This window comes from Mugil cephalus, chromosome 13, assembly GCF_022458985.1.
Source record: "Mugil cephalus isolate CIBA_MC_2020 chromosome 13, CIBA_Mcephalus_1.1, whole genome shotgun sequence".
In the NCBI taxonomy this organism is placed as follows: domain Eukaryota; kingdom Metazoa; phylum Chordata; class Actinopteri; order Mugiliformes; family Mugilidae; genus Mugil; species Mugil cephalus.
Window position 1 is genome coordinate 2,110,741 of NC_061782.1, and position 13,144 is coordinate 2,123,884.

The window sequence follows — 13,144 nt, forward strand, 5'->3', positions numbered from 1 at the left end:
TATAAAAACATATAGGATGAATCCCTCTTTTTCTTCAAAGCAGAAAAAACCGTTACAAAATCTAAAATATGAGGTGTTGATGTTGAAATGTTCCATTCTTCAGTGTGAATTCTGAGTCCTCACTCTAGAGTTGGTTCTGTTCTCTGCATCCTAAACAGTCCACAGCAGAATGTGACATATAGGAAGCTACACTTAAACAAATTCGTTCATATGAGGAAGTGATATATTTGGTCAGATAGGATCAATGTGACAGAAGTAATCAGGAAAGACGTCAGCAGACATGCTCTCAATGGAAACATCTTCTGAGAATCATTTAACACTTCAAATTCATACACACTTGATAAAAAATCAAGTTTAATATTTAGCCAAGGGAAACATGAAATGTTTATACATAGGATTGTTATTCTTTTCTTTGCAACATTTAAAATAAGATGGAGAAGTTCCTTTCAACCTTATATAAAGCAAAAAACTCATCATTCTGTTATTTACTCACTTATTGAGTCATAATTTCCACATGTTCAGAGCTCAGTGACGGATAAAGAGTGGTTCAGTTTTCTTGATCGTTATCAGGAGGAAATCTTTATATCAGTGTGATAAGTTGCTGCTGTATGTTTTGCGAAACCTCAACCCCCTGAACTGACAGTCCAGAGACTATACACTGATGCACAACTCAACTCAAACCTCAACCAGATGATAAAAAAACACAGATAGAAACCTGTGGTAGGTCGTGTCTAATTTTTAGCCCATTGATTTGAAATACACTACTTTTTTAGGTTTACCAGACACATCAGGGCGTATTTACACAAAGTATTGGTATCAGATCATTTTACTCAGTATCGGATGGGAACGGAAATCGGTGATATCAAACGTCACTAGTTTCAAGAAACATTCATAATTGTATTGTGATCCATGAAACTCTCAGGTTCTGTTCACTCCCCCCCTCTAAAATCCTGTCAGGCTGTTTCTTGTGTTGCCTGATTGATTAATTTCTCGCCAAACTGTACGTCTTTCAATTTGTAAATATTGTAAAAAAAAAAATAAAAATGCTGGGATATTATTTTTATAGTCTCTTACGTACACAAGTAACATATCTGAACACTTCTTCCACACATTCTTCACACTTACATTTCAAATCTGCTTTGATTGTCACATTTTCAATTTTTTTTCATATATTTAACTTTGTTTCGTTATTTCTGAATAATTAGTTTATCTGACTTAAAGTTAAAAGTTAAAAAGTTCCTCCCACTGGTGTTGGTTCTGTCCTCTGCATCTAAACAGTCTACAGCAGAATGTGACATGTAGGAAGTTTCACATATTCAAATCTGCTCATATGAGGAAGTGAGATATGAAGTTAGATATAAGTAAAATGATCCCAGGAATCATCACGCAAGATATCATCAAATATTATTTCAACAAAACATCCTCCAAGAATTATTTAAAACAGACTTTCTACCAATGTCCAGTTTGAAGGTTTGTTTCATCTTTAATTTTATGTTCCAGCAAATATTTTCATTTGTGTGAATTTATAAATTATTATGATCAGTGTTCATACAGAACATCTTTATTTTCCTGAGAACTCTGTTAAAAAGATAAACAGCAGCTCTTTTGCCTCCAGTGTGAAAAGGTGTTTGCCCCTTCCTGGTTTCTTTTTTTTTTTTTGCATATTTATCACAAATGTAAATGTAAAGTAGAGATAACACAAGTTGAACACAAGTAACAGTTTTAAATGAACTGTGACTGATATTTAAATTTGTCTGATGATCTGAAACATTTAAGTGTGACAAAGTAAATAAATAAGAAATCAGAAAGGAGGCCAACACTTTTTCACACCACTGTATCTGGTTCATCAAACAATAATGTGTTGGAAAACATAACCTCTGGAGACATAACGTGCTTGGACATGGGCAAGCGAAACTGATAAGACATAAGACATTGTTTATTTGTCCCACATAGTTGAGCGGAATCAGACAAGAATATATACAAAATACAATAAGACCAATATCTATTTTTGAAATAATTTCTATAAAAAAAACAGCACTCTGAAAAATATATAGACGAACATAGAAATATAAGGACATTACAGTGTGGAATGGGAATTAAAATAGCTAAAATTTGTTCATATAATATAATCTCTAAGGTATAATGTAATAATAAAATATAATAATATGCCGGGGGAGCAAATTGGGGGTTAGGTGCTTGCTTGACCTTCGAAGGCCAAGCTGTGCCTCCCACCACTACTCCACAGCTCCCCCTAATCTAGGCAGCAAGATAGATTATACAAGATAAAGCAGTCCAAAAAGGCAGATTATTTGTGCAAGGAATGTATGTATGTATAATGTATGTATTCATGAATTTAGTAAAATATATTATCCATAGCATAGTAAAACCACAAACACATAGAACAAATATCCACATTAATTCACAATAAAGAATATACAGTTGGTATCTTCATTGATATAAAAAAATGAACAAGCTAGAAAAATATGGAATAAGAGGAATAGCGCAAAATGTATTAATTAACTTTTACTAACCTGGTAAACGGGTATCAGTAAGTTCAGATTCATGACAACAACTCTGACTTGCTACAGATTGAATGTGGTGTTCCACAAGGATCAGTACTGGGTCCAATAGTATTTATACAGTGGGGGAAATAAGTATTTGATCCCCTGCTGAATTTGTAAGTTTGCCCACTTCCATAGAAATGATCAGACTCTGGTTTTTATGGTTGTTTACTGATTATGGGTATAGACAGAATATCAGTCGAAAATGCATAAAAAACACACAATCTAAAAGTTATAAATTGTTATGTATTTTATTAAGGAAAATAAGTATTTGATCCCCAAGCACAACACAAGTCAGTACTTTGTAGAGAAACCTTTGTTGGCAAGCACAGCGATGAGACGTTTCTTGTAGTTGGTCACCAGGTTTGCACACAGCGCAGGAGGGATTTTGGCCCATTCATCTTTACAGACAGTCTCTAAATCCTTCAAGTTTCTTGGCTGCCTCTTGGAAACTCGGAGCTTCAGCTCCCTCCACAGGTTTTCGATCGGGTTAAGGTCTGGAGACTGACTAGGCCACTCCATGACCTTAATATGCTTCTTCTTGAGCCACTCCTTTGTTGTCCTGGCAGTATGTTTTGGGTCATTGTCATGTTGGAAAACCCACCCATGAGGCATCTTCAGTGTTCTTGCTGAGGAAAGAAGGTTTTTGTCCAAGATGTTACAGTACATGGCTGCATTCATTGGCCCCATAATGCGGTGAAGTTGCCCTGTACCCTTTGCTGAAAAACAGCCCCAAAACATGATGTTTCCACCTCCATGCTTAACCGTGGGTATGGTGTTCTTTGGGTCATACTCACGTTTTTTCATCCTCCAAACACGGCGGGTCGAGTTAATGCCAAATAGCTCAACTTTGGTTTCGTCAGACCACAGCACTTTCTCCCAAGCCTTCTCTGAGTCATTTAGATGTTCACTGGCAAACTTAAGGCGGGCCTGTACATGTGCCTTCTTGAGCAGGGGGACCTTGCGGGCACTGCAAGAGTTCAATCCATAACGGCGCAGTGTGTTGCCAACTGTTTTCTTGGTGACGGAGGTCCCAACTGCTTCCAGATCATTAACAAGCTCCTGCCGTGTTGTTTTAGGCTGCTCCCTCACCTTTCTCATCATCATCCTCACTCCATGAGGCGAGATTTTGCGGGGAGCTCCAGACCGAGGACAGTTGATGGTCCTTTTATGGGTCTTCCACTTGCGAATAATGGCACCAATAGTTGTCACCTTCTCACCAAGCCTTTTGCTGATGGTTTTGTAACCTATACCAGCCTTGTGCAGGTCTACAATCTTGTCCCTGACATCTTTTGACAGCTCTTTGGTCTTGCCCATGGTGCTGTAGAAGTTGGAATGTAAGAAACTGATTCTTAGAGCAGGTGTGCTTTATATACATGACGAGTTAAGATCAGGAGTATTGGTAATTAGTTGACTGAGCACAGCTGTGTGCCACATGCGCACCAGCCAATCTGTAGGAGCCTGAATTCTAAGTGAATTGTTGGGGATCAAATACTTATTTCCCTTAATAAAATACATAACAATTTATAACTTTTAGATTGTGTGTTTTTTATGCATTTTCGATTGATATTCTGTCTATACCCATAACCAGTAAACAACCATAAAAACCAGAGTCTGATCATTTCTATGGAAGTGGGCAAACTTACAAATTCAGCAGGGGATCAAATACTTATTTCCCCCACTGTATTGTACATAAATGATATCTGTAATGTGTCTAATTTGTTAAATTTTGTCTTATTTGCTGATGATACTAATTTGTTTTGTTCCACTAAAAATGTTGAACTACTTCTGGATTCTGTGTAAAGGGAGTTAGATATTTTGAAACACTGGTTCGGTGCCAATAAATCGTCATTAAATGTGAATAAACTAAATACATGATCTTTGGAAATTGTAAAGTTGATAATAAGGTTTAAATCACGATAGATAACATTGAAATATAAAGAGTTTATGAGAATAAATTCTTGTGAGTTGTTATTGACCATAAATTATGTTGGAAACTGCATATTGTTTATATTAAAAAGAAAATATCAAATGTCTCTTGCAATCTTATATTAAGAAATTCTTAATACAAATTTGCTACAATATTATATTATGCCCTCATGCTACTACTTTCTGATCACTAATCCAATTTATCTGCTTCAGAAAAGAGCAATTAGAATCATCAGTTGAGTTGATTGTCAGGAAACCACAAAAAATTATTCATAACTTGTCAAATTCTCAAATTCAATTAACTTGTAGATTTCAAAATATCACTGTTGATGTACAAGGTACATATTAATCTACTACCACTACGTAGCCAGAAGTTGTTTCATAAAAGACAGAGTGTGTATGAACTGAGAGGAAGTTGTGTGTTCTCATAGAATTCTTTGGAGATGGATAGATGAGATGTGGAGTATATATGTAAACTAAACTAAACTAAACAGAGACTTCTGCCTGGATCTCTGTGTTCTGCAGTCAGAAATGACAGCAGCAGTACCACCTGCTGGCCACTGCCTCCTACTACACCAACTAAACTAAAACTTCTACTTCCTGCCTACATGAAGCTGACTGTGTACATGCTGTCGTTATTCATGCTGTTCATCTGGTGATTGCTGAAGGCTCGTTTAGTCAACTTGAAACGGACCTTTTCTCTGGTGCAGACTTTTTGGGTAGGTGTTAATACAAATCAGTGACTCTGGTGTGGACCAAACAAGTGAACCAAGACCACCTCTGCAGCTGGGACTCGGTTCACTTGTTTGGTCCGCACCAGTCCGTAACAACCCTGGTACCTTCGTTTGTTCTGTGAATGCAATCTGAAACTTTTAAGAATCAAATGCAAAATCTGATAGCCCTTTTGGATTACATGGCTTCCATTGTTATTGTTAAATGCCAAATTTTCTGAAGAAGATTGCGGAAGTCGTCGCTTTATTCATTCATTCATTTCTACTTTATACCAAGAATGGGCCGTGGGTTAAGTGTGGCACAGAACAGATGCACTGCCTCCTCGATATATGGTCATAGGAGAGCATATATCGGCTGTTTGAAAAGACAAACCTGCAGCCGTCTACCGCCAAATCGCTGAGAGAATGCGCGAGGCAGGCTTTACCCGCATCACTGGCAGTCTGATGAGGAAATCACCTTCACCTGGGTGCGTGACATTTCCTGTAATTGAGGCTGAGTGAGGCTGAATAAATTGTATCCAGTGATTGAGAGCTACGGGACACACGTGGGTTTATTTATGATGTTGGTCCAAACCGAAACAAGTTTTTTGTAAAGAAAAAAAAAAGGTCTGTATCAAAGCAAGTGAATGATCGGAGTTTCCTGGTGTGACTACGCCCTCTATGTTCTGCAGTCAGAAATGACAGCATGTGACATGTAGGAAGGTTCATATATTCAAATCTGCTCATATAAGAAAATGAGATATGAGGTCAGATATAATTAAAATGATCACAGGAATCATTATGACAGATATCAACAAATATTATTTCAACAAAACATCCTCCAAGAATCATTTAAAACAGACTTTCTATCACTGTCCAGTTTGGGTTTTTGTTTCATCTCTTTATTTTTATGTTTCACCTTTTGTTTATGTGAATTTATAAATTACAGAGACACAGTGTGATCAGAGTTCATACATCACATCTTTTCCTGGTGAACTCCGTATTAACATAAACAGCAGCTAATTTACCTACAGTGTGAAAAGGTGTTTGCCCCTTCCTGGATTCTTATTTATTTATTCGCTTGCATGTTTGTCACAAATGTAAATACAAGACAAAGATAACAGACTGAATGTTTAAACATGGATGATGAGCAAATGAAAGTATTTTCAGACAAGGAAGCATCACGCTTCTCTTTTCCTGCTTCTAAAACACAATGATTAATTTGAAATAATATACAAATAAATTATAGCAATCTGAAAAATATATAGAGGTAAATAGAAATATAAGGACATTCTGTATATACAGTGTGGATAGGTTGTTCAGGATCAGGCAGTCCAAAAAAAGCAGATTATTTGTGCAAAGAAATAAAATCGGAGGACACACTGATTACAATGATATTGGCATGAATTTTGTAGAATATATCATCCATAGCATAGTAAAACCACTAACTTATATCTTGAATCATTAATTCAAACAGGCATATTTCCAGATCAAATGAAAATTGCAAAGTTCATTTCCATTTACAAAAATGGAGACAAGCATTCTTTAACAAATTATTGAGTCATATCCTTATTAACACAGTTGTTAAAAATCTTTAAAAAAAACTTTTTGTTGACAGACTTGATTACTTCAACACAAAACATGGCAGCCATAGACCTCATAGAACAAATATCCACAGCAATTAACAACAAAGAATATACAGCAGGTATCTTCATTGATCTAAAAGTAGAAGCATTCTACAAAACTGACCATACGCTTTTAATGAACAAGCTAGAAAAATATGGAATAAGAGGAATAGCACGAAATGGATTAATTAACTATTACTAACCTGGTAAACAGGTATCAGTATGTTGCTACAGATTGAATGTGGTGTGCCGCAAGGATCAGTACTGGTGCAAGATTATTTATATTGTACATAAATGATATCTGTAATGTGTCTAATTTGTTAAATTTTGTCTCATTTGGAGATGATACTAACTTGTTTTGTTCCAGTAAAAATGTTGAACTGCTTGTGGATTCTGTGGAAACTGAGTTAGATATTTTGAAACATTGGTTCAGTGCCAATAAATTGTCAGGAAATGTAAATAAAACTAAATATATGATGAATTAATAATAAGGTTCAAATCATGACAGACATGACATAAACGTGAAAAAAAAATATTAAAAAGAAAATATCAAATGTCTCTTGCAATCTTATATAAAGAAATTCTTAATACAAATTTGCTACAACATCATATTATCCCCTCATACTATTATACACTATTTACTGATCACTAATCCAATTTATCTGCTTCAGAAAAGAGCAATTAGAATCATCAATAGAGTTGATTGTCAGGAAACCACAAACAAATTATTCGTAACTTGTCAAATACTCAATTTCAATGAACTTGTAGATTTCAAAATATCACTGTTGATGTACAAGGTACATGTTAATCTACTGCCACTATGTATCCAGAAGTTGTTTCATGAAAGACAGAGTGTGTATGAACTGAGAGGAAGTTGTGTGTTCTCATAGAATTCTTTGAAGATTGATGTTAAAGAGTCCAACACAAAACTAATTATAAAAAAGTATTGATTATCATTGGGTATGGATATGACTGAGTGTACATCTAAACTAAAGTAAACTATACTAGACTAAACTAGAGACTTCTGCCTGGATCTCTGTGTTCTGCAGTCAGAAATGACAGCAGCACCACCTGCTGGCCACTGCCTCCTACTACAACAACTAAACTGAAACTTCTACTTCCTGCCTATGTGAAGCTGACTGTGTACATGCTGTCGTTATTCATGCTGTTCATCTGTTGATTCCTGAAGCTCCATTCTACAACAACACAGTGAGGCCAAAATCTTGTCTGTGGTTCCTTTCGTCATGAAAATGTATAAAATCAAGTCGGCAAGAGGACTCAGCTGAATGAGAATCTCAGACACAATGATGAATCTAGAATTCATTATGTCTTTTCCTGCCAGTAACCAAATGATGCTGGGCATGAACAGCAGTGTGTAAATAAGCAGCACTACGACCAGAACTGACACAATTCTCCTTTTTTCATCAGAGGAGACACTGATGGATCCAGACAGCGCTTTAAGAGTCCCACCCAGGAAGAAGATGAACAGAGGGAGGGGGAGGAGGAGGTAGACACCTACGATGGCTTGTGTGGTCAACAAATCAACCATGAAATACAACGGGATGATACAAACAAGAGGGAGGATCCAGACTAGGACACAGACCACCACAGAGGTCTTGATGGTTCTTCTGAATCTGTACCACATCGGCCAGACGATGACCAAATACCTGTAATGAAAGACAGACACACATAGACAGTCTTTGAGGAGCATCAGATTTATAGACTAATAAAATGGTTAGACACAGACGTAGATACACACAAACTGGATCAGACACATAGTTACCTTTCTAGGGAGATACACACCATGAAGCCAACGCTGGACAACAGAGTATAATGATGAAGACCAAAGAAAATGACTGTCTCTGAGTTTTTTTTGTCAGTCACCCAACCAATCATGCAGAGGAGTTGAATGATGTCAGAAATGAGGAGGTTGATGACGTAGACTGGAGCACTGTGATCCTTTCTGACCTGCAGGAAAACATTGGTGAAAGGAACTAAAGCAGTTGTTAACATGTTCTGAACTTCACCTCCTCCAAATATGACATGTGGCTCTGAGCAGAAACTGCAGTCACAGACATTTATCCATCTAAGAACCAGATGAACCAAGACTTTTACACCTGAGCTGAGTCAAAGACAATCATTTACTGACAGACTGTACACAACACATCATTATAAATACACACATCTGTTATAATGGACTCACCAGAGACGACAGTGAGTAGATGGCCAGTAGGGTCAAAGGAAGGCTGATGCAGATGATGATCCATGTAGAAACACATCGGATGAATCCCTCGTTTCCTTCATAGCAGAAAAAAGCATTGCAGAATCGGAAATAAGAGTCGGAATTATTGTGGTTGAAGCTATTTTCATCATAACTTCCTTTGCCTGTGGTGTTAATGCTAAAATGTTCCATTGTTCAGTGTGAATCCTGAATCCTCACTCTAGAGTTGGTTCTGTTCTCTGCATCTAAACAGTCCACAGCAGAATGTGACATATAGGAAGCTACACTTAAACAAATTTGTTCATCTGAGGATGTGATATATTTGGTCAGACAGGATTAAAATGACAGAAGTAATCAGGAAAGACGTCAGCAGACATGCTCTCAATGGAAACATCTTCCGAGAATAATTTAACACTTTAACACATATTCATACAACAGACTTGATTCTGTTATTCATTCACTTACTGAGTCATAATTTTCACATGTTCAGAGCTCAGTGACAGATAAACGAATGTTCAGTCGTCTTATGAGCTCTCAACTCAAACCTCAACCAGCTGATAAAAAACCACTGATAGAAACCTGTGGTAGATTCTGTCTTATTTTTAGTCCACTGGTTCTTCCTGGAGAAGTACATTTCTAAGACCTAATCTATCAATAACACCTAGCTGCCTGCTAGAAGCATCTAACTTGTCATCTTTATTAATTTTAAACTTCACTAACAAGCACCGACCTTTAATCAATATGGGGAATTTTATTGGAAGACAGCACTAAAAATCAACTATCACCTCCTCTGGCCCCATGGTTTTAACCTGAAACGTGGATGTTTGTTCTGTTTGTCTTGAGGTGATAATAAATATTAATAAATATTACTAAGAATTGTGCTGACATCTGAAGACCTCACACTTTGTTTTTCAGATAATTTCCCTACCAACCCATGCAACTACAATGCTTGTTGTATATCTATGTGTAATGACAGCAAAGTCAATCGAGCCACCTGGTGAGTACTTGGTCAAACAGAGCAGGAGCAGGTTATGGGATATTAACACATTCTGGAAGATGCAAGACGCTGCCTCTGTGGTTTTACACCAGCATCATAGTCAAAGGAGGTTCACATTAACAAAATACCCAGAGGCTGATCAGAGGCTAATTCTCAGGAACCAGCTTCTACCACAAAGACAGGAAACTGTTCAAAGAATCAGTGGTGAATAAAAATCTAATGCATTGTGTTTACCTGGCTACAGTTCGATGTGTTTGTTGTGTTTTTAAGTGTGGTTTGAGAATTCAGTGATGCTCATTTTGTTCGGATGATGCCAATTTCTGAACCATGTACTGGGCCAGTGTAAAGCGGTGCACAGCTGGAAAGGTGGATCCTGTGGCAAAGATAACTATGCCAACATTTCTGCAAAGGCCAGCCATACCTCAGTGGACCCCCACTAACTTCAGTAACAACTAAAGCTGATCAGCTTCAGCGAATGTTGCTGCTGATCCATATTTATTGTCTTCAACTCCAATATGAGCTGCAGAATTCCACTCACCATTGTTCGAAGTGTGGAGTGAAACTCAACACACTGAATCAGGGAATAAGAGCCAAGAAGTGGAGGAGCAGCTGATATTTTTGCAGTAGATGCATGATTTGTGTTCCCTCTGCAGGTGAAATTAGAAAGTGTGTGTGAACTGGTGCGAATTCAGCAGCATGGACCAGGAGGGAGTCCCTGAACTTGGACATCAACTAGACGGGTCAAGCGATCACTTCATTCCTCATTCATCTGAATCCAGCTGTGTGTCCTTGAAAAGCACCCAGTCGAAGGATGTTGAGATTATTTTTAAAGGGGGACGTGTTTCTGCTCCAAAGAGGTAAAGTATCAGTAAACCTCCCTTGCACGAGGAGCTGATGGTCCTACTCTCATCTTTCTTCCTCTCTGGATTAAAGCTGGTTCATCACTCTTCACTGCGTCTCTGAGTTGTTGAGTAGCACATGTTTGTGTCATCCTTTAACTTGTGTCGTCTCAGTATTAAATCTATTCTCACTGGCTTTTATCCAACATGCACATTTATCTGTGGTGGTTTAGTTTCAGGATCCAGCAGCAGATACCAGACTCTCCGGGTTCTGAACATGGACCTGAACCTGGACTTCAACCTGGGCCTGAACCCAGCTGTGTGTCCGTGAAGAGTGACTGGTCGAAGATTACTTTTAAAAGAGGGAGTGGTTCTGCTCCAAAGAGGTTAAGTGTCAGTAAATGTCCTGTTTCTTTCTTCCACTTGTCTTATTTCAGACTGATGAGTGGCTGATCATTAGAGTTCTGTCCTGTCCAGAGCAAAACACACTGTTGTCGTTGGTTGTTTGGCCTTTCGGGTCACTGTGACTCAGAGATGAATCACCATCAGCAGACAGTCATAACCAGTAGTTCCTTAGTGATACTGTGCGTTGGCAGCAACGCGTGAGGCATCAGAGCCTTTAAAAACAGTCATTGGTAGATCTGATGTCGATCTACCAAGTGATCGTTGGTAGATAGATAGATAGATAAGATAGATAAGATAGATAAGATAGATAAGATAGATTAGATAGATTAGATAGATTAGATAGATTAGATAGATAGATAGATAGATAGATAGATAGATAGATAGATCGATCCTCAGCTTTTGGTGCTTTGCTTCCATCTAGGGACGTTTGGTGGAAATACATATAATTAAACGCAATTCAACTGTTCTTCTGATTTTCATGATGTACAGCCTAAACTGCCAAAGGTGGGGTTGTGTGTACATTACTGGGAATATTAATTGCCAGATTCCCTTTCGCTAGGTTAAAATCCAGTTTGGCCCACTTTGGGCACTTTGGTTATTCAAATGGAGAGTCGGCTCTAACACTGGCAATCCCCTCTCCAAAGTCTTCCCTATCCATAGAGACCAGGGTCATAGATCTGATAAGGTTTGGAGCTGTTCCTAATTTGTTTTATCTTCATAGGCAAGCTTCACCACCTCCCAGCACCCCAGGGCTTAAGAGGTAAATAGTACATCAACATTAAAGGATTTCGCTTTGAGTTTTCTTTTTATCAGACAGGAGTAGTAGAGATGTAATAACTCAATCATAGGACGTCCCAGTTGAAACTAGTCCCGTGAAAATACATATTTCATCTTGTGCAGCCCCTAGAGCCATGGATGTCTTCTTTAATAGTTTTGATTCTTTTCTTAAGACAAGGGGAATAGGTAAGATTACTTAATAATTCCATTTGTCTTAATAAAAGAATCAACACTATTATTGAAGTGTAAAGAAGACAAAATGAACATTTTTGAGCTTGGATGTCTTCTTACCTGGGGTCTAATAAAAAGAAAACTCCAAGCTACATCTAACAAGAAGAAAAAGAATGAATCCATTAAAGGATTTGAATAAGAGACAATTTTACTGAATAATGTAACATATTTAATTTGTGTTGTTTTCTATCAGGACTCATCATGCAGCAGTGTTTGTTGGTCATGAACCCAGCTGTGTGTCCTTGAAAAGCAACTGGTCAAAGGACATTTGGACTGATTTCAAAGAAGGACGTGATTTTGGTTCAGACAGGTAAGGTATCAGTAAAGCTCCCCTACATGAGGAACTGATGGTCCAACTTTCACCTCTCTTCCTCTTTGGATTAAAGCTGGTTTGTCTCTGTATCAGCAACACAAATTTTCAGAAGATAATAGACATAAACATAAAAACGCAGACATGCAGAATAAAGAAAATAAAATGTAAGGTCTCATGAATGGTGTTTTACGGTAACACAGAGTTATGCGTGTGGCACTTTAGAAGAGCTGTTACGACAGCGCTGCACACATCATAAAAAAGGGCAGACCAAACTTGGCAACGATTATGCTGACTTGACACAGGTTGCTTTGTAGTATGAGGTGGTATGTTGCCCTGGGGCACAGAGTGACTGAGGCTGTTTGGAACAATAGTGAAGGTGTGGGGAGCAAACAAATTGGCAATTCAGGGAAAATCTCTACTAGAACGATAAAAAATCTAATTCCCTGTTTGTACAGGCTGCAATGGCTGAAGCAAATATTAAAACTGATTGCCCTGAAAATTTGGGAACAAACAGCAGTGCAGAGGAAATGGCCGCT

At 37.8% G+C, this 13,144-nt stretch overlaps 1 protein-coding gene across 1 annotated transcript in view; it reads right to left on the minus strand.

The window, feature by feature from the left end:
- Positions 1–7,355: 7,355 nt before the first annotated feature.
- The window catches only part of LOC125019038, a 9,116-nt gene continuing 3,327 nt past the window's right edge, over positions 7,356–13,144 (minus strand). Inside the window, exons 4-7 of the mRNA XM_047603539.1 lie at positions 9,029–9,239; positions 8,609–8,793; positions 8,007–8,492; positions 7,356–7,530 (exon numbers count right to left, since the gene is read on the minus strand). Coding sequence (XP_047459495.1) covers positions 7,464–7,530; positions 8,007–8,492; positions 8,609–8,793; positions 9,029–9,239 — 949 coding nt within the window. The 3' untranslated portion in view covers positions 7,356–7,463. The remainder of the gene's footprint in view (positions 7,531–8,006; positions 8,493–8,608; positions 8,794–9,028; positions 9,240–13,144) is intronic.